This window comes from Gorilla gorilla, chromosome 16 (assembly GCF_029281585.2).
Source record: "Gorilla gorilla gorilla isolate KB3781 chromosome 16, NHGRI_mGorGor1-v2.1_pri, whole genome shotgun sequence".
NCBI lineage: Eukaryota > Metazoa > Chordata > Mammalia > Primates > Hominidae > Gorilla > Gorilla gorilla.
The window spans coordinates 52,515,693-52,536,507 of NC_073240.2; the positions used below are offsets into that span (position 1 = coordinate 52,515,693).

The window sequence follows — 20,815 nt, forward strand, 5'->3', positions numbered from 1 at the left end:
ACCAGCCATGCTGCTTCCATCCCTTTGGTTCATTTTCCTCCACCACATCTCTGAATGCAAATCCCACCAACATGTGAAACACTGCATAGCAGCAACTTGCAAAACTCAATGAACCTTAGACTGCCAAGATAAGTCCCATAAGCAAAGGTTATGCTCAAAATATGCTGCAGAAGTTCAAGAAGGAGAGAGAGATCACATCTAATTAGAAAAGGCCTCTGGAAGGTAAATCTAGATGCCATGTATTTTCATAATGTTGGTCTTTGTCCTATGTCACCCCACTCTGCTGTCATGCCTCAGAAACCTGACTTTATTTTCTCTATCTTTGGAGCTCTCAAGAACCTGGCAGAGAGAACATCTCAGGGTATATTCAGGGATGAAGTGAACGGGCTCAACGACTAACAAAACCAGTGGATTTTAACATTTACCCAGCCCAGCGAGGTCCAACTATCTTTAGGTTAGCACGACATATAGGACTTTCCCGGCCCAAGAACTCCCTCGGAACCCCCAAGGAAGGAACTTTCACTGAGTATGCACTAAGTGCCAGATCCTAAGTGCTATGGGTCGCTTAATCCTCACAACACTTTTTCAGGCTTGAAGCCTGTTTTACAGATGAGGACGCGAAGGCTCAGACAGGCTAAGTTGTCCGGTCTCACCTCAGTGAAGCCGCCACTGCGCTTGGGCTCTCCAGCTCCTCACGCCATCACACTAGAGCTTTGCTAACCTCCACCTCTCTTACCTCCTTCCCTCCCTAGGCTGCCAACCCAACTACTCTCTCCTCCCACGCCCCCGCCCAGCCAGGAAAACCTGGGGCGGGCGGGGTCTGTCTGAGACCGCTCTCAACGTGGCTTCCGTGTCAGGATGCTCGCTCACAGGAATGCTCATCACAGGCTTGAAAGCCTTTGCCATCCACGCTCTCCGGAGCCCCGAGCGTCTCCAGAGAGCCTTCCCAGGCTTCTCCCCGACCCAGGTGCTTCCTCCCTTGCAGAGCTGTGGCGGGGTTCAGACCCCGATTCCGGGAGGGGACACCTGTCGGGGAAGGGCGGGGCTGGGGGACTGCGGGGCCGCGGCGAGGCTCAGCCGGGAACTACGCTTCCCAGCCTGCTCCGCTGCAGCCGCGCGCCCCGGCGCCGCGCCCGGCCGGGAGCCGCCTGTTGATCGCCGCGCTCGCCCCGGCCACGGCGCCGCCCCTGTTCTCCCGGCCCCGCTCCACCGGGGCTGACGGACTGACGGCCAGCACAGCCGGCTCCGGGATGAGCGCACGGACGGGTGAGCGCCCCGGGGGGCGGGTGGGGCCTGTTCTGGACAGCCGGTGTCTGCAGCCCCCGGGCCCGCAGCGCGGTGGCCGCCGTGCCCTCCCTGCCCGCGGGAGGATGCTCCGCGACACGGGCGCTCGGCCGGGCGGGCGTGCAGAGCCGGGCCGCCTCTCGCCTCTCGCCTCCCGGCCCGGTCGGCTGCGCGGGGAGACCAGGCGCTGCGCCCGGGCGGGAGGCGCCCTCCGGGGTGTGAGTCCCGCGCCCTGCACTGCGGTGCCGCAGCCTCTGCAGCCCGCTGGGCCGCAGCGGGGAGGGCGCGGTCTCCTGTCCTCCCGGGGCTGCGGGGCTGTGTTCTTCCACTCCGGGCTTTGTTCCCCCACTTTTCCCCTTCCTGTGCATGTTTGATGAGCTCCTGGAGCGGTATGCATCTCCCTGCCTCGTTCAGCAGGCGATGGGGAGGGGTGGACTGGCCGGCGTCTTTCCTGAGATCGCTGGAGCTGTCACTCGCAGGGCGTTTCAGCCTCCCAGTAAGCGGCCTCGTGCGGATCCTCGAGAACCTTATTATTATTATTATTACTTTTCTGGTTAAAGTAATGGTAGTATGTGCTCCCTTGAGGCTTCCTAAATGTTCCCTGTTGACCTGCGGAAATGAAGGTGGATTTTTAAAACAGTAATAAAAGGCTCCTAATGGGAATTTTTAGAGTATTCAGAGGTAGGAAGGTGATGCAGTCACAATGCAAATTAGCAGTGAAGGAGGCCGTGCTTGCTGCAGCTTCGTCTGTGCCCATTACATATCTGAATCACGAGGCATTTAGGACGGGAATGAAAAGAAGATCGGGGGAGGTGTTTTAAAAACCAGGTTCTCCTCTTAGCTTGACCATTCAGGAGCTGAGGGACCCGGGCAAGTCCCTCCACCTCTCTGGGCCTCTGCATATAAAGGGGCGTTTGGGCTAAATGATTTGTAAACCTCTGTTCTTCCAAGATTCTCCCCTCTCAGGGAACTGAAAAGATGAGAGTGTTTCTGTTTAACAGCACTACAAAAAGCCTAATTGTGACAACAAGCGCCTCTGCCCTAGTGAGGAGGAAAGATTTTTCAGAGCTTCAGCAATCTGATTTTTTTTTAAAGATAAAACTGATTTTCTCGATCGACTCTCTTCAGTCTAACCCAATAAATACGCATTGCAATCATTTTAATTTTTGTAAGGTACTGTACATTGGTGGGCAACAAAATGATGGGGTTTGTTTTTGTCTTTAATTTGCTGAAGGTGAAGTGGTGGGATCAGCAGATAAAGGATTAGTGGCTCCCTAGGGCTGGGCACGAGTGGTCAAATGTGGTCAGCATGGAGGTCGGGGAGGAAGCCCCAGCAAGAAGTAACCAGAATGTATATACACAGAAAAGAGAAGATGCGTACTGATGGATCATTGTTTGAAAAAGAAATATGCAATAGAAGGAATGAGAGAATCAGGAACTCGGCGCTCTGCAAACCTAACATATCAGTTGAATAAGGCAAGGACTTACCAACTGGTCCAAAACCTTTGAGTGAAAGGTGGTTGGGGAATAGGATTTTCATATTATTTCAAAGTATCTCACCACAGGTTACTCTGGGAAAATTTGTCCTTACAATGGAGAAATTAGGAGGTCACCACTGGAACCAAATGACCAAGTTTAGCAGCATCTACTGTGAGTCTCCCGTTGTGAAGCAATAAGGAGGCATAATTTCACCTCTGTAGTGTTCCTGCAAAAAGACTTGGCGATGGGGCAGAGCAAATGGGAGCAACTATTGTAGGTTAAAATACTCAAGTGATACAATAGTGAATTGGGATGTGTGAACTTTGAAGCCTAGACGAGAAAAAAAAAGCTATAAAAGACAATTTGGAGATAGTTGGGGATGTTTGAATATGGAATGCATGTTAGATGATATTATGGAATTGGTGTTAATTTTCTTAGGTGCAATAATAGTTCATTCTTGTGGTTACATAGACCAGACAATCCTTATTCTTTGGAGATGTGGATATTGGAGGTGAAGTGTCATGACATCTGCAACTTTCAGCTGTGTCAGAAAAAACAAAAAGGATAGGGGTAGCAGAACAAGTTCAGGAACGTAGCAAATGTGGCAGAATGATGACGGTTGGTGAATCAAGAAGAAAACAAATGTTTATTGTACTATTCTTTTAACTTTTGTATAGATTTGAACTTTAAGAAATGGGGGAAGTCAATAAAATAAATAAGTAAATAAAGAGAAAGTGTTGTAGAAGACGGGGGTGGTTCGTGACAAACAGCTGCAGTGAATCTGTGGGGAATTTCTTGGCTTCACCTTCCCAAAATTGAAATCACCTATTGGAGGTATGAGTTGGGGGGGGTGGGGGGTTGGTGTTCCCATTTTTGGTTTATCTTGGCTACTCTCAATCATTTATGCTTAAGATACCCCATCCTCTAGCTTCAACTTCAAAGTATTAGTAATTCCCCATACCTAAGAAATTCTAGCCCTACCCAAGAACCATCCCGAAAGTGCTGTCCCTTTCCTCTCTGTGTCCGAGATCTGTGTCAGTGTGTAAGGAAGTTTGAGAACATAGGCAGTGGTTCATTTTATTTTGGGTTAGGGTAGTGTTGGGGGAAAAATGATTTAGCTTTGTGATAGGATAGAAGTTTTGGGGTTTCCTCTCATTCCCTTGTGTGTAAATCATATACAACCAAATGTTTTCCTTATAGACTTTAAGTGGTTCAAAGAGGTTCTTAGAAGGCATGTGCAGAAGAGACTTCCTGTTACCAGACCACAAAAACAGAATCAACTCTTACAACACTTAATCTCTTACACGGAATCCCTTGCTGCAAAGATATTTTTGCTTTACCTGGATTATATGTGTTTATGTATACATGAAAATACTAATTTAAGGTATACATATTTACTTGCATGAATGTCTGTGTGTACTTGTGAATCTCTCAGTCAGTATTCCCCAAAATACATAAAATGTTAATGGGTTACAAGAAAAAGAAATTGCCTAGCCAGATGTGGAAAACACTAAACAAAGCTGGACAAGTTGGTTTATTCTTGACTTTTCAGAGCCTTTCATGGGTTAATGATCATTGTATATGGGGATGTAAATGGGGTGGGAATGTCCATAGGATGTGATATGTAATGTTTCCCAAACTGTGTGCAAAAATAAAAAATGAAAAATATCTTGAGGGGCTATCGTTACATGGAACCACCTTTGAGAAACTGCCTTTAATGCATTTTTGAGTGAAAGGTCAGGACATATGATTAAATGTGTAAGTTGTAAGTATTTGTGCTTCACATTACCTACAGATTAGGATTCAAATTTCAGTTTCTGGTTTTAATGGATCATAACAGTTTGACTCCAGTCCACTTTTTCATCCTAAATTTCCCAACTTTCTTCCTATAAATTCTCCTGCTTAGTCCTTTGTTGTATACTATGAACCATTTTTATTTTCAGCACACCAAAAAGTCAATTCTACGTAACTTTAAGGCTTCATGGTTGTGTAAAATGAGATGCGCTCTTCTGCTGTGGCTCTTCCATGGACTGAAATAGCCACCTTTCCTCCCAAAGCCATTTTGAGTTCCTTGGCCTTGGTCCCATGTTTCAGCACAACCTTCCTTAAAGCTGAGATTTCTTGCTATTTCTGCTTTTATGATTTGCCATCCTGTTTTGGCATCAAGGCTGCCCCACTAATTACCTCTTTCACATGTGTCATCACTATTCCTAGGTTCCCCTGGTGAGAGCTAGGTAGGGTGGGGATGAGAAAGTCAACTCCAGGACTGTGAGTGGCAGGAGCTCACGAAACAGGGCACAAGGCCAGCCATGCCAAGCGTGGACATGAGGAGAAAGGAGACAAGCTGGGGCACAAGCCCTAAGAAAGGACCAGGAGGTCCCTCATCAGAGTGGTTAGAGGAGTGTGGAGTCCAGTGAGCTGGGCTGCTATTCAAGCGGTGTGCATGGGGACAACTGTCCTCATTGTTGATAAACAACCATTCTGACTGGGCAGTGTCCCTTCTATACCAGTTGCTAAATGTTTTGCACATCATCTAGGTAAGCACTCACAAGTCAGGGTACATACAGCATCCATAAGTCATTACAAAGCCTGGATCAAAACCTAGCTGGTATAAAATGCCAAAGAAAGAGACAAGATGAGTGAGTCAAAGACCACATAAGCAAGCAGAAGAAAGGAGGGCACATGAATCGAAGGACAAAAAGCAGGAAACCCGGTGCCAATCAGGAAGATAGAAGAAGCCCATAAGTTCCCAAAGGCAAGAGGAAGGACGTGGTTAAAAGCAACAGGCAGTTAAAAACCAGAAAGGCGCAGATCTCCAAGTGGAAGGCAAGGAGATAAATAGAGGTCAAGCAACAGGAACTCCTCTAAAAACAGAAAAGAAGGCCAAACACAGGGACAAGACAACAGCGGGAAATAGGACCCGCCATGAGAATTAGAAACCAAGAGGCAGGCTGGGCAGACAGCAAGACTTTTTGGCTTTTTGACGGCTTCCTACCCAGGTGGAAATCTATCTCATAGCTTGGCTAGCTTACACTATGGTGGCTTTCTACACCTGGCAACGCTGACCCGCAGCTCTTACAGGTTTTGCCTCTTTATATTCAGCAGATCTTGATGGGAAAACGGAGGGAAAGAACACCTAAAACACGAGATTATTCCACAACCAAAGACAAAAGAGAAATAGCTTTGACTGAGGGCTTGCGCTTGCTAGACACTGTGCCTAATATGTACATGGTCACCTTAAGTGTCACCTCAGCCTTCTGAGATAAGCACTGTTCTTTGTGTGTTTTACTGAGGAAGGACCAGAGGTTTGGAGAGGTTGTCACTGCACACATATCTGCACCATCAGACCTTGGGTTGGTTAACTCCAAGGCCCGTGCTTTTAGTCTTCTGTGTTCTTCTAACCTTGGAAAGGAGCAGTCACTAGTGGGCACCTTGTTTTTCAAGTATAATTTAATCTTTGGCAAGTTTGTGTTGTAAGATTGGGAAATACGAGCTCTGCATTCTAGTAAGATCTGTTCCTCTTTCCTCTTTCAGCTTGTTCCTTCCCATTGCCGTACCATATTTCTGACTGAGACTTCTTATCCCGCCTCATTCTGTCCTTCATCCTCTGCAAGTATTTCCCAGAATATGTAGAAGTCTTTTAGTTGTTTAAAATAAAACAAACTGAACTGGCCCATCTTCAAATAGCTACATTACCAAACAGGCGGTTGCTGTGTTATATTTGCCCAGCAGCCAGAAATGAATTAAATATCTAAGATCAATTCATGTTTTGTTGGAGGATACATTGATATGCAGATTCTCTTCTAATTTACTAGTTTTAGAAAATGTGGATTTGGTTCTGGTGAAAATCGGTGCAGTAGTTGTTTAAAATTATGAAATATTGAAGACATATTAAAAAGAATAAAGAGGGCTGAGCATGGTGGCTCACGCCTGTAATCCCAGCACTTTGGGATGCCAAGGCAGGTGGATCACCTGTGATCAGGAGCTCGAGACCAGCCTGGCCAACATGGTGAAACCCCGTCTCTACTAAAAATACAAAAATTAGCTGGGCGTGGTGGCGGGCACCTGTAGTCCCAGCTTCTCGGGAGGCTGAGGCAGGAGAATGGCGTGAACCTGGGAGGCAGAGCTTGCAGTGAACAGAGATCGCACCACTGCACTCCAGCCTGGGCGACACAGCGAGACTCCGTCTCAAAAAAAAAAAAAAAAAGCCATACTCCTTATTTTCCTTCCCAAGGCTTGTATATTTGGATAATAGGAAGAGTTATTTAAGGGCCCAAGTCATGCTTCCATCAGCTCAAGTCTTTAATCCTACTTTCCGTTTTCCTAACTGGCTCCTGTACTTGCCCACCAGGACTCCTGGAAGCCTTGTTAGGCATTTGCTTCACTCCAGCATGTACATTAGCATCGTATTGCATGTTAAATGCTTGCCATGGGACAGACACACCACTGGAGGGGAGGCTGTAGCAGTGCTTTGCTAACTTCCCACGGCAGCACTGCTAACAGGACGGAAGACAAATGGGAGCCCTTGGGCAGCCTTGGTGGGGGCAAAAGCAGACCAGCCATGAGCTGGAAAAGCTTTGATTTGACTTTAAAAGCTATGAGAATACTGCATTCTTCTCCACAGTATTTCTATATTTGCTTTTTAAAAATACAGCCTGGGCAATGTAGCGAGACCCTATCTCTACAAAAAATTTAAAAACTAGCTGAGTATAGTGGCACATACCTGTAGTCTCAGCTGGGGTCAAGGGAGGTGGGGGGAATATTGAGGCAAGAGGTTCACTTAAGCTCAGGAGTACAAGGCTGCAGTGAGCTATGATCACATCATTGCACTCCAGCCTGGGGAACAGAGTGAGACCCTATTTCTAATAATAGTAATAATAATAATAATAACTAGCTTTTCCCCAAATCTTCAGATCAAAGTTGTGCTCCAGGAGGATGCAAGTTTTTTTTTTTCTCCTCTGACTTTGAGATCCCCTGGTACATTGACACAACATAGGCAATTTGTTTTAACAGCTACTGTTACATAGTATTAACATGTTATTTTAATTAATTAATGTATTTTCCTACTGAAGTATGACATGGCACTTATTTTCTGGGAGTTTGTAGTGTAGCTGGAGAGAGAACCATACATGCAACATACATGAAAAGATAGCAAGATACATCAAATTGGTGATGTAGGCATACAAATTTAGAGGAAGGGGCAACTTCTGTGGGCTTAGATGATCTCAGAAAGCTCCATCACAGGGAGAGGAAGCAGCGGATAGAGTGGAATGAGCTCTGGACCTGCGGGTTCATTTGAACTCATTTCTTTCACATGACCTTTGTTACACAATATTTATTGGATACCTACTTAAGATCAAGAACTGTGCTGGGAGTCAGGATTTTATCAGTGAATAAAACTCATACAGTCCCCCTCTCTCACAGAGATTAGCAAGGAAAATAGAGATAAAGCAAGTAGTTGTAATAAAGCCAAGAACAGATGTGATTAAAGGGGTAGCGTGGAGATGGGGAGTGACCCAGACCTTGTCTCCAGGTCCAAACAAGGCTTCCCTGAAGAAGTGAAGCTTGCATGAGACCAGGGGATGAGTAGGACAGCAGTCAGCCAGAGGGGAGTGGTGTGAGAGTGTTCTGAGCAGAGAGAACAACATAAGGCATGATCCAGGCATTGGAATTGGGCCAGGAGGCTGGAGCCAGGAGGAGATGGGGAGTGCAGCACAGGATGAGGCTGATGAAGATGACAGAAGACAGACTGAATTTGAACCTTATCCTCAAGGCAGCAGAAGCCACTGGAGGATTTTAAGTAATTGGAGAAGAGTTGTTTAACTCTGTGCTCACTTTGGCCATTTGTATGGCGAATGGATCAGGAAGGGATAGGGCTGAATGTGGACAATGCAGATGAGTGAAGTGGGTGGATTCTCAACACGTTTAGGTAAGGACAGGATTTGGTGATTGATGGCTGGAAAAGAGACGAGAGAGAGAAGATGTTAAGGATGGCTCCCTGGTTTTTCGGCCAATTTCCTGAAATGGGAGATTCTGGAGGAGGAAAGATGATGAGAGCACTTCTGACATATTTGAGGTGTCTGAGGCAGCCAAGGAGAGATGTGGATTAGGCAGATGGAAATGTAGGGCCTAACCCTCAGGAAAAAAGTCTAGGATGAAGATACAAATTTTGGAATCTCCTGGATATATATTATAATTAAAATTTTGGAGGCAGATGAGTTCCTCCAGAGAGAATATGTAGTATGGAAATAGAAGAATTTATAAGATGAGACCTTGAAGAATGCCAGTATTTAAGGTGGAGGAAGAAGAATTGCTAAAAGAGACCAAAAAGAAGTGGCCAGAGAAATAGAAGAAAAACCATCTATGTTGCTGGATTGAGCAATCTTTAAGGACTCTCTCAGCTCTGACATTCTGTGGTCCTGTAGAACTGGGATCTGAGCCAGGTCTCAAGAGCAGAGCGCATAGATAGGCCGTGAGAATAGAGAGCAGCATTCCAAGTAATATTAATGTATCAGCCAGCATCCCAACAAGAAACAGGGGATACACTCAAACTGAGTAACTCGAGAAAAATTTAATAAAGAGGCTATTTACAAAGATGGGGGGAGGATTTAGGGAATCCAACAAGGCGGAACTCTGGCACCAGCTGCACAAGGACCCCTTACCACCCAAGGCCTGAGGCCAGCCAGGGGCAGGCAGCTGTATGGAGAGGGCTGCCTCTTGGGAGATGTGACCTTCTGGACCCAATCTCCCCCTCCCCTGCTCTCCAGTTTCCTGCTAGTGCCTACTGTGGGCCAAACAGAAGCCAGACAGAAAGGGAACCCATTGATACAGTCTAAATAGATCATCTTCCTGGAGCACAGAGCAGCAGGGGAATGGATGTGGAGGTGCAAACAGAAGACAGCCAGAACAATCATCCTGGAAAACGGAAGTATTTGGTAAGAGGGTGTGTTCATTCCCTATTGCTGCTGTAACAAATTAGCATAAATCCAGTGGCTTAAAACAATGCAAATTTATTCTTACTTTTATGGAAGTTAGAAGTCTGAAACACATGTCACTGGGCTAAAATCAAGGTGTCACAGGACTGTATTCCTTTCTGAAGGCCCTAGGGGAGAATCCATGTCCTTGCCCTTCCCAGCCTCCAGAGGCTGCCCACATCCCTTGGCTCATGGCCCCTTCCACCATCTTCAAAGCAAAAAAATTGCATGACACTGACTCTTCTGCCTTCCTCTTCCATCTTTTAAGAGTCCTTTGGATTACATTGGCACACCCAGATCATCCAAAATGGTCTTTCTATTTTTAAGTCCTTAATCTGGGCTGGGCGTGGTGGCTCACGCCTATAATCTCAGCACTTTGGGAGGCCGAAGTGAGTGGATCACTTGAGATCAGGTGCTCAAGACCAGCCTGGGCAACATGGTGAAACCCCATCTCTACTAAAAATACAAAAAATTAGCTGGGTATGGTGGTGCATGCCTGTAATCGCAGCTACTCTGGAGGCTGAGGCAGGAGAATTGCTTGAACCCGGGAGGTAGAGGTTGCAGTGAGCCGAGGTCGTGCCATTGCACTCCAGCCTGGGCAATAACAGCAAAACTCTATCTCAAAAAAAGAAAAAAAAAATCCTTAATCCTTAATCTAATCACAACTCATTTGTTTTGCCATGTAAAGTACATATAGATGTGAGGAATAGGAGGAGGACATATTTAGGTGGCCATGATTCTGCCTACCACAGAGAGCAAATAAGCCATTTTAGCTGAAGTGGGCTCCCCAGGAAAGTAACGAGAGAGAAAACAGGAAGTGCAGGTTAAAGCCAAATCATGGGAGCTTTGGAGCTAGATTGTCTGGATTTCATTCTGTGGACAAGAGGGAGCCATTGTAAGTTCTTAACCAGGGAAGTGGCTTGTTAGCAGTGTTGAGAAAAATGATCCAGTTATAGTGTTCTGGGTAGCTTACGGGGAAAAACAGAAATCTTTCAAGATGCAATCAGAGTAGTGCAGGTATGAAGGAACAAAAGGCTGAAACAAGAGTGAAAAGAAGGGGTGGTGTGAGAACTGTTGTGCAATAAGGACCTGCAGGAGGTGCTGACCGGCTGGACTCAGAAAAAAAAGTGGGAGAGTCTGAAGCTGGTCTGAGTGTTGGGAGTGTCTGACTGGTAGATTAATCTAGACAGCAACTCTGTTTAGAGAAAAATTGGGAGTTTAGGTTTAGATAGAGAATCCAGCAATAGAAATCCAAATAGAGGCTGGGCACTGTGGCTCATGCCTGTAATTCCAGCACTTTGGGAGGCTGAGGCAGGAGGATTGCTTGAGCCCAGGAATTCAAGACCAGCCTGGGCAATATAGTAAGACCTCATCTCTGCAAAAAAGAAAAAAAAATTTAATTAGCTGGGCATGGTGATACGCACCTGTAGACCCAGCTACTCGAGGGACTGAAGCAGGAAGATCATTTGAGCCCAGGAATTGGAGGCTGCAGTTAGCTATGATCAAGCCAGCCTGGGCAACAGAGTGAGACCCTGTCTTTAAAAAAAAAAAAAATTCAAATAGAATCTTATAAACTCTAAGATACCATTGATTGTAAAACTCTCCAGTATTTTATGTATCACTAAGAAAAAAAGGCTGGCAATCAAAATATAACATGTTTTCTTAAAAATACAAATTTTTGGCCGGGCACAGTGGCTCATGCCTGTAATCCCAGCACTTTGGGAGGCCGAAACGGGCAGATCACGAGGTCAGGAGATCGAGACCATCCTGGCTAACACGGTGAAACCCTGTCTCTACTAAAAATACAAAAAAAATTATCCGGGCGTGGTGGCGGACACCTGTAGTCCCAGCTACTCAGGAGGCTGAGGCAGGAGAATGGCATGAACCTGGGAGGTGGAGCTTTCAGTGAGCCAAGATTGCGCCACTGCACTCCAGCCTGGGTGAGAGTGTGAGACTCCGTCTCAAAAAAAAAAAAAAAAATACAAATTTTTGGCTGGGCACAGTGGCTCATACCTGTAATTCCAGCACTTTGGTATGCCAGGCTGGGAGGATTGTTTGAAGACTGGAGTTGGAGACCAGCCTGGACAACATAGTGAGATCCTGTATCTTCAAAAAATAAAAAAAAAAATAGCCGGGCATGGTGGTGCACACCTGTAGTCCTAGCTACTTAGGAGACTGATGTGGGAGAATCGCTTGAGCCCAAGAGGTCAAGGCTACAATGAGTTGTAATGACATACAACTGAACTCAAGCCTGGGCAACAGAGTGAGACCGTGTCTCAAAAAATAATAATAATTTTTACTTTATTGAAGGAGCTGTTTTCAACTTCCACATCGGTTTTTTGAAATCTTTTTTACTGAAGTGTAAATGACATACAATAAAGTGCACATATTTCAAGTGTACAGTTTGATAAGGTTTGATATATGCATGTATGTGTGAAACCATCACCACAATCAAGGTAGTAAACATATGCAACATCCCCAAAAGGTTCCCCATGCCCCTATGTCATTCCTCTCATCAGCCCCTCCCACCTCTCTCCCATGCCTAAGCAACTGTGATTTCTTTCTGTCATATAAATTAGTTTATGTGTTCTAAAATTTTAGATAAATGGAATCCTGCAGTATACATTCTTTTTGGTCTTCTTTCTCTCATTATAATTATTTTGAGGTTCATCCATGTTTTTGTGTACATCAATAGTTCATTCCCTTTTATTGCTGAGAAGTATTCCATTATGTGGATACATGACAATTTGTTTATTTTTATTTATTTATTTAGGGACAGGGTCTTACTCTGTTGCCCAGGCTGGAGTGCAGTGGTGCAATCATAGCTCACTGCATCCTCGACCTCCTGGCTGAAGCAATTCTCCCACCCCAACCTCCTGAATAACTGGGACTACAGGCATGTGCCACCATGCCCAGCTAATTTTTAAAAAATATTGTAGAAATGGGGTCTCACTGTGTTGCCCAGGCTGGTCTCAAATTCCTGGGCTCAAGAAATCCTCCTGCCTCAGCCTCCCAAAACATTGGGACTACAGGCATGAGCCACTGCACCTGGTCACAATTTGTTTTTTATTCATTTACTATCATTCAGATTGTTTTCAATTTTTGGCAATTACAAATAAATGTGCTATGAATATACATGGATTTTTAAAATCATATATCTCTCCTGTGCATACATAAAAAGGGGAAATGTAAGTGAAATGCATTCATTAGTTGATATTCTTAAAACTTCTTCACACTCAGAGTCCAACATTTTAGATCACTATTTTACTTATCCATATCTGGTTCTTTTCCACATAATAGTTTCCTCTGTGCCATCGAGTGGTAATTTTAAAAATCTGTAAAAAAACAAAACTAAAACTAAAAGCCATTGAACTGGGCACTTAAACTCACTCTGTAATTATGTGGAACTATCCTAATCTGGACCTCTCTTTGGGAGTGCTGCTAAACATACCTGCATTGCCACCTCCCCACGATTGTCTGCTTTCTAAATTTTAAAAGAGTATTCCACAGTTGTCCCTGGGATTTCCTTCCAAGACCTTTACATCCACTCTGCTAGTTTTGAAGCTGGTGCTTTTGATATGTAGGTATATACAAGCAATGACAAGTACATTTTTACTGCTGCTGGGACAACAGTAATTGTAGGACACCATCAATTCTAAGACACATCTCAATTTCAGAATGTTAAATGTGGCAAAGTATGCATTTTAGAATCCATTAAGTAGGGTGTTTCAACCAATTCATTTGATGGATAAGGGCCTGGAAGATGCCATCCTTGTCCTGTGTGATGCAGTAAGTTAGTGGTAGCTGGCACCAGAACAAAGTGTATAGGATCCAATTGGTTTCTCTGACTTTAGTAGGATTTTTGTTTATTTACTAGAATATAGTCATTAAAGCTTTAAAAAAAAAAAAGGAGGGCTGGGAGACCTCATCTCTACAAAAAAAAATTAAAAATTAGCTAGGCATTGTGGCACATGCCTGTAGTCCCGGGCGTGGTGGTGCACACTTGTAATCCCAGCTACTCCAGAGGTTGAGGTGGGAGGATCACTTGAGCCCAGGAGCTGGAGGTTGCAGTGAGCCGAGATGGTACCACTGCATTCCAGCCTGGACAACAGAGGGAGACCCTATCTCTAAATTAATAAATAAGAAGGTGAGCTAATGGAAAAGAACGTTTCATTGCATGTGAAAGGGGTATCGACACAGAAACCACAAACCTGAACATTGTGAGCCGTTGAATTCACAAAGGAAAGGGAACACTATTCCAATAGCCCTTAAGAGGCCCACCTGCAGCCAGTCTCGTTCCATGCCAACTCATTCTTCATTCTTATGATTTGAACTCATAAAAAAAAGATTGGTGTGCTCAGATCACTCCCCTACTTTAAGAAGCTGTGGTGGCTTGCCATTCCCAACAGAATAAAGTTCAGGTCCCTTAGCAAGGCGCAGAAGGAAGGCCCTTCACAGATGTCCCATCCTCGTCTTTAGTTCTTTCCTCTCCCTTCCTCCATGAATCTCCCTCTGTAGCCATGCCGCCTGCTCTACCAGTATATCATTTACTGTCTTATCCTGTACCTCTTTGTGCTGTTCCCTTTTCCTAGAATGACACTTGCCCATTCATGTCCACCTTATGACCTCTTCCTTCAATGTTCAAACACAGCCTCTTTTTCAGTTTCCCCTCAAACTTCCCCCACTTACTCAGTGATTATTTCCCCATGTGTTTTCAAACCTACTTTTTACATTATGTCTAATACTTACGGCATTATTGCTGTTTGTGTGAGAGTCTCACTAAGCTGTGATCTTGGGGAGAGGGGGCATTTTGATAAATATAATTTTTTTTTTGAGACAGTCTCACTCTGTCACCCAGGCTGGAGTGCAGTGATGCCATCTCAGCACTGCAACCTCTGCCTCCCGGGTTCAAGCAATTCTCCTGCCTCAGCCTCCCGACTAGCTGGGACTACAGGCACATGCCACCACACCCAGCTAATTTTTGTATTTTTAGTAGAGATGGGGTTTCACCATATTGGTCAGGCTGGTCTCAAACTCCTGACCTCAGGTGATCCACCTGCCTTGGCCTCCCAAAGTGCTGGGATTACAGGCATGAGCCAACGTGCCTGGCCTCCTCATGTGTTTTTAAACCTACTTTATACGTTACGTCTAATACTTATGACATTATTGCTATTTGTGTGCCTGTCTCACTAAGCTGTGATCTTCTTGGGGAAAGGAGGCATATCTTGTTTATCTTTGTATTTCTGTTTGCTAGAACTATGCCTGGCAAATAGTAGGTATATAACAAATATTTATTGGCCTGGAAGATGTGATTGGTGGTAATACCTCCTAAGGAGAAACACAGTCAGTGAAGTACATTACTGTTTCCTGAATGCGTATTATCTTTCTAAGGAAGATCTGTAGAATCCTCTGCAAGGAGAAAGGGATTGAGTAAAAATTGCATTTTGGGTGAATATTTAGAAGTGAGGTGGTATAAAAAATAAGGGTTGAGAGAAGAACGGTCTGGGGATATAAAGAATGAATACGTAGAACAAAAAGGAAATGGGACTAGAAATAGAATGGAAAACAAAGCAAGGAGAAAAATAGAGAGAGTGATCATGTGGCCAGGATTTTAGAATCGCACTTAGTTTAATTGCAGGGGAGTTACTGGACAATGCTTTCTCACATAGACGTTCCAAACTCTCGTTCCTGAATGAATCCCATTTTGTATTCTTCACATCACTCTCTCCCTGAAAAGACACAAGTATGCTTCTTACAACTGCCTTACAATTAGTGCATTGTTCTCCCCTGTTTTTCTATGGAGAGCCAGGGAAGGCAGAGTAGTATAATGGAAAAGCACCCACTATGCTGGGAATCAGAAGGCGGGGCTCACCCATCCCAGCTCTGTGACCTCGAGCAAGGCACTAGGCCACTTTCACCTCAGAATTGTCATCTATAAAATGGGAATGATAATATCGTCACGGGCTTCCTCACAGGATTGTTGTAAAGATCAAAATAAGTGAAATATGTGAAAACACTTTGTAAGCTGTCAGGTTGCTCTGCAAATGAAGGGAATATTACCTTTTTGTTGAATTATTCATTCAATACAGTAGGCTCCATTGGAGGCATACTTCTGTCTCCTGTTAATAAGTCCTGTTTACAGAACGGAGATTCTTTTTTATTGTGTTTCTTTTTTATTAACAGTATTCTGAAGTCTCAGGAAACTGGACCATTTAAATGTGCATGGCCCATGAGAAAGGCTTATAAGAAGCCATGGCACTCCCCTTTCAAAAAGAGCTGGAGAAATACAAGAACATTGATGAAGATGAGCTTCTTGGCAAACTCTCAGAAGAGGAACTGAAACAGTTGGAAAATGTTCTAGATGACCTAGATCCTGAGGTTAGTGACATGGAACTGAAGCAGAGTGGTTAATGATAGTATGGATAAATGGCATGGCTTGGTCCTTAAACAATGGTAGAAATCCCTTAGCTCAGAATGCACATTTTCTTTTCTTCCTCTGATTGGTTCTGGGTCACCTGTGTTTACAAATTCATAGAGAACCTCATAGCCATTACAGTGTGATACAGCAAATGTATTTCTCAAAAACCAGCCCAATGTAAATGGGGGGAAATATTTTCCGTTGGTTGAGAAAGGACTAGTCTGGTTTAGGGGAAAAAGAAGGAAAGAGGAAAAGAGAGCAAATCTTACTGAGTTTTTTCTGAGTCATATATTTCTCTGGGCACAGAAGCCCTTGAGGTAAACTTTATTAACCCCTAGACATGGAGAGGTAATTTATATAAGATTCCACACTGGTAAGTGTCAGAGATGGTATTTAAACCAGGTTTTTAGGCCCAAATGCAGAATTTTTTTTTTTTTTGAGACAGTCTCACTCTGTCACCCAGGCTGGAGTGCCGTGGCAAGATCTCGGCTCACTGCAACCTCTGCCTCTCAGATTCAAGCGATTCTCCTACCTCAGCCTCCCAAGTAGCTGGGATTATAGACACATGCCACCATGCCTGGCTGATTTTTATATTTTTAGTAGAGATGGGGTTTCGCCAGGTTGGCCATGTTGGTCTCGAATTCCTGACCTCAGGTGATCTGCCCACCTCAGCCTCCCAAAGTACTGGGATTATAGGCCTAAGCCACCACACCCGGCCCCAAACGCAGATTTTTAAAAATAACTCATTTCTTTCAAATGCACAAATAATATGAACTCTTTGATGAACTTATAACAAAGAATAGATTAGACTGACTATAATCATGATACCAAGTTCATTTCAATGGAGTTTCTAATGTTTTTATGAGTTCTTGAAAAGCTAAGTCGCTTGTTGTATTGTTTGATTAGCAATCACTTTCTTCAGACCTGCTGGTATGATCTTAAACTTAGAATTAGCAGTACTTTTATAAAAAAAGATATGCTGGAAATTGCTCCGTGTAATTTTTTAAATAAAAAGTCAATTACGGTTAAAAAAAAAAAAAAGAATCAGAGCCATCCAAAATAGTGATTTTACCATAAATAAAAATGTAACTAAAACAAAATTATGTATATGGTATTCTGATATGTCAGATACTTTGGATATGGTATTTACTTTTAAAAATACAGATATTCTGTTGTTGTTTTTTTAACTTAAGGAAGGAATCTGAAAGCTTTATCAAGCAGGCATTAACATCGTCGTAGTATTTACTTATCAGCTTTACTGCTTCTGCAGGAGAGGGGTTCCCCATGTCAGCTCCTTGTTAGAGTCTCATGTTTCTGCCTGGGAGCACCTTGGGTGCAGCCCTAGCCAAACCTAAGTATGATCTACAAGGAAAGAGGTCTTTTGCCTCAATGTTTTAGGAGGCAGCTTCAGAAACTCAGAGGCTGCTCTAGCCATCTATGTGCTGCTTGAGCTCATTGGGAGACCCCTCTCAGCACTGAACATTATAACAAGTAGGGCCTCAGAGGCGTCCCAGAGCCCCCAGCCCTCAGCTCACATGCACATTCTGCATAGGTATCCTTCCTGCGTCCCCAGCACATAGTGAATGGGGGTGGAAGAGGAAGTAGCAAAGTACAGGCCAGCAGACATCTTCCTTCCTGCTCACACCTCTTTCTTGTCAGAGTGCCATGCTACCAGCTGGATTTCGACAGAAAGACCAGACACAGAAGGCAGCCACCGGCCCCTTTGACCGCGAGCACCTCCTCATGTACCTGGAGAAGGAGGCTTTGGAACAGAAAGACAGAGAGGACTTTGTGCCCTTCACTGGAGAAAAGAAAGGTAAGGACCACAGGCAGAGCATCTTGGAACAGAGGTTCTCTCTTTTTTTTTTTTTTTTTTTTTTTTTTTGGAACAGAGGCACTCTTAATTAAGATTACCTCTTTTTATTTTATTGTCGTGGAGGGTCAAGCAAGGAACTGTCCCAGACATGGGAAATAAGCCCATGAACTGGATTCAGTATTTATTTTATTGTCGTGGAGGGTCAAGCAAGGGAACTGTCTGGGAAATGGGAAATAAGCCCATGAACTAGATTCAGTATTTATTTTATTGTCGTGGAGGGTCAAGCAAGGGAACTGTCCCGGAAACGGGAAATAAGCCCATGAACTGGATTCAGTATTTATTTTATTGTCATGGAGGGTCAAGCAAGGGAACTGTCCGGGAAATGGGAAATAAGCCCATGAACTGGATTCAGTATTTATTTTATTGTCGTGGAGGGTCAAGCAAGGGAACTGTCCCTGAAATGGGAAGTAAGCCCATGAACTGGATTCAGTGTTAAAAAGAATCATGGCTGCTAGACACACGTCATTCTACATTGGGCCAAACCCATAAGATGTGTAACACCAAGAGTGAACCCTAATGGAAACTGTGGACATTGGGTGATAATGATGTGTCCATGATGGTTCATCAGTTGTAGTATATGTATCGCTATGGTATAGGATGCCATTAGTCAGGGGAGGATGAGTTGGGGAGAGTACATTGAAAGAAAAAAGAAACATGATCAAATATGTAGGCTAACTGCTTATGGTGTGATGGTTCTCAAATTAGTTTAGTGAAAACATCTCGAACCCCAAAGAAAGTTTTGAAAATGTGAGGCGGTGTCATGCCTGAGAGTTTCCTAGGCACTGGTGTGTTTCTCTTAGCCTGGTGCTTTACCAACTTCAGAAGTCCCTCAAGGCCTTCTGCTCCATGTCCAGGATGGCTCTGGCACTGCATCCCTAACCTTAGAGGCTACTATTAAAGTCTAGTGCAGTCATTCATGCATCCATCATCTACTGAGTGCCTCCTCTGTGCAGAGGCTTGTGGCCAGATGCTAGAACCACAGGCAAATAAGACCCTGCCCTGCCCTCAAGGAGCTTGTAGTGAGAGAAACAGGATGACAGAGCTAGGAAGGCTGTGAGAAGCAAGGAGTTGTTTTTCCATGCCAGGATTGAGCTCTGAGCCAAGAATAGGAAACCCTCCTCCTTAGCTCCCGACCCTGTGCTCCCCTTGGGAGGAAGAGTGACTATCAGTAGCCTGTCCAGCTTCCCCAGCTATAGACAGTGACTTGAGCCCAAAGATTCTAATGGAATTATTGATAACCTCACAGCAACTACAATCTTTTTATAATACAAATCAGATCATGTCGGCTGGGCGCAGTGGCTCACACCTGTAATTTCTGCACTTTGGGAGGCTGAGGCAGAAGGATCACTTGAGCCCAGGAGTTCAAGACCAGCCTGGGAAACATGGCAAAACCCCATCTCTAAAAAAATACAAAAATTAGCTGAGCATGATGGTGCACCCGTGTTCCCAGTTACTTAGGAGCTGATATGGGAGGAATGCTTGAACCCAGGAGGTCAAAGCTGCAGTGAGCCGTGATCATACCACTGCACTACAGCTTGGGCAACAGAGTGGAACCCTGTCTCAAAATAAATAAACAAACAAACAAACCAAATCTTGGCATTTCCCTTCTTAAAGTCTCAAATCCTTACTGTGGTCTTTAAAGTAGATATAGCCTCCATCCAGCTCTCTACCTGCATCTGGCCTTCCCTTGCTAATCCTCAGCCCCCACTGTCTTCATTCACTTCCCTGAACCTGCTGAGTTCTTTTCCTCTCTCAGGCTGGTCTTCTCATGTACTCTTCCTTCTGACGCATGTCCCCATTTTTCACATCCTAAGGGTCTCAGCTTAAATTTCAGGGCCTCGGGCTTTCTCTGACCTCTCTTCTCTCTATCATGACAGCTGCTTATTGCTTTCACAGCACTGTAACAATGTTCATCACTTTACTTACTTTGGTTTTTGCATGTTTCCATGTGATAGGGTCTTTTTTTTATCCCGGCACAGCAACTGGCATGGGAGGCACTTGATAAACATGGGTTCAAGTGAATGGCATCTCAGAAATCTGTACTGCAGCAGTAGGAGCAGGAGCATCCAGCTCCTAGTTGGCATGAGGCAGAGTGCTACTGCCTTGTCTCACATAATGCCGAGGCTGCCCTCTGTATTGTGCACATTCAGTGGATCACGCATCATTGAGAATGTCATTAAGAAAGTAAAATTGGGCCACATGCAATGGCTCACACCTGTAATCCCAGCACTTTGGGAGGCTGAGGTGGAAGGATCCCATGAACCCAGGAGTTCAAGATTGCCATGAGCTATGATCCTGCCACTGCACTCCAGCCTGGGTGATAAAGTGGATCCTGTCTCCAAAAAAATAATAAATAAATAAATAATAGTGAACAGTGACAAACCAGGCAAATAATCAAGGATTGCTGTGAAAATATGGATCTGTTCCTATAGCAACATAGTTGCTATTGGACTAATTTAATTGTGAAAAAAATTATAATGTCAAAGCTTCAATAAAGTCCCAATTAACATCAAGTAGTGACAGCATAATAAGTTGAAAGCTGTTATCTTTTGTTCTTAGTGTAGAGGTCTGAGGAGTGGCTATGGTAAATTATCTCATGATCAAGATTAATCTCCAGATGGTTGGTGGGGGAGTTAGGAACGTAGGAGCTGTCTGAGTAATAGAGATATAAAAGGGGTATACGGTTGCATAGTGTAGCTTAGGAGAAGGTTGAGAAGTAGCACAACTGAATAAAGTGAGCAGGGAGCAAGTTTTCTAATCAGAGCAGCAGAGCAGAGTGAAGAG

The 20,815-nt window shown here is 44.3% G+C and overlaps 1 protein-coding gene across 1 annotated transcript in view; it reads left to right on the forward strand.

The window, feature by feature from the left end:
- The first annotated feature begins 837 nt into the window (after positions 1 to 837).
- Positions 838 to 20,815, forward strand: part of TMOD2 (tropomodulin 2) — a 64,917-nt gene continuing 44,939 nt past the window's right edge. Inside the window, exons 1-3 of the mRNA XM_004056185.5 lie at positions 838 to 1,266; positions 15,921 to 16,115; positions 17,815 to 17,971. Coding sequence (XP_004056233.1) covers positions 15,990 to 16,115; positions 17,815 to 17,971 — 283 coding nt within the window. The 5' untranslated portion in view covers positions 838 to 1,266; positions 15,921 to 15,989. The remainder of the gene's footprint in view (positions 1,267 to 15,920; positions 16,116 to 17,814; positions 17,972 to 20,815) is intronic.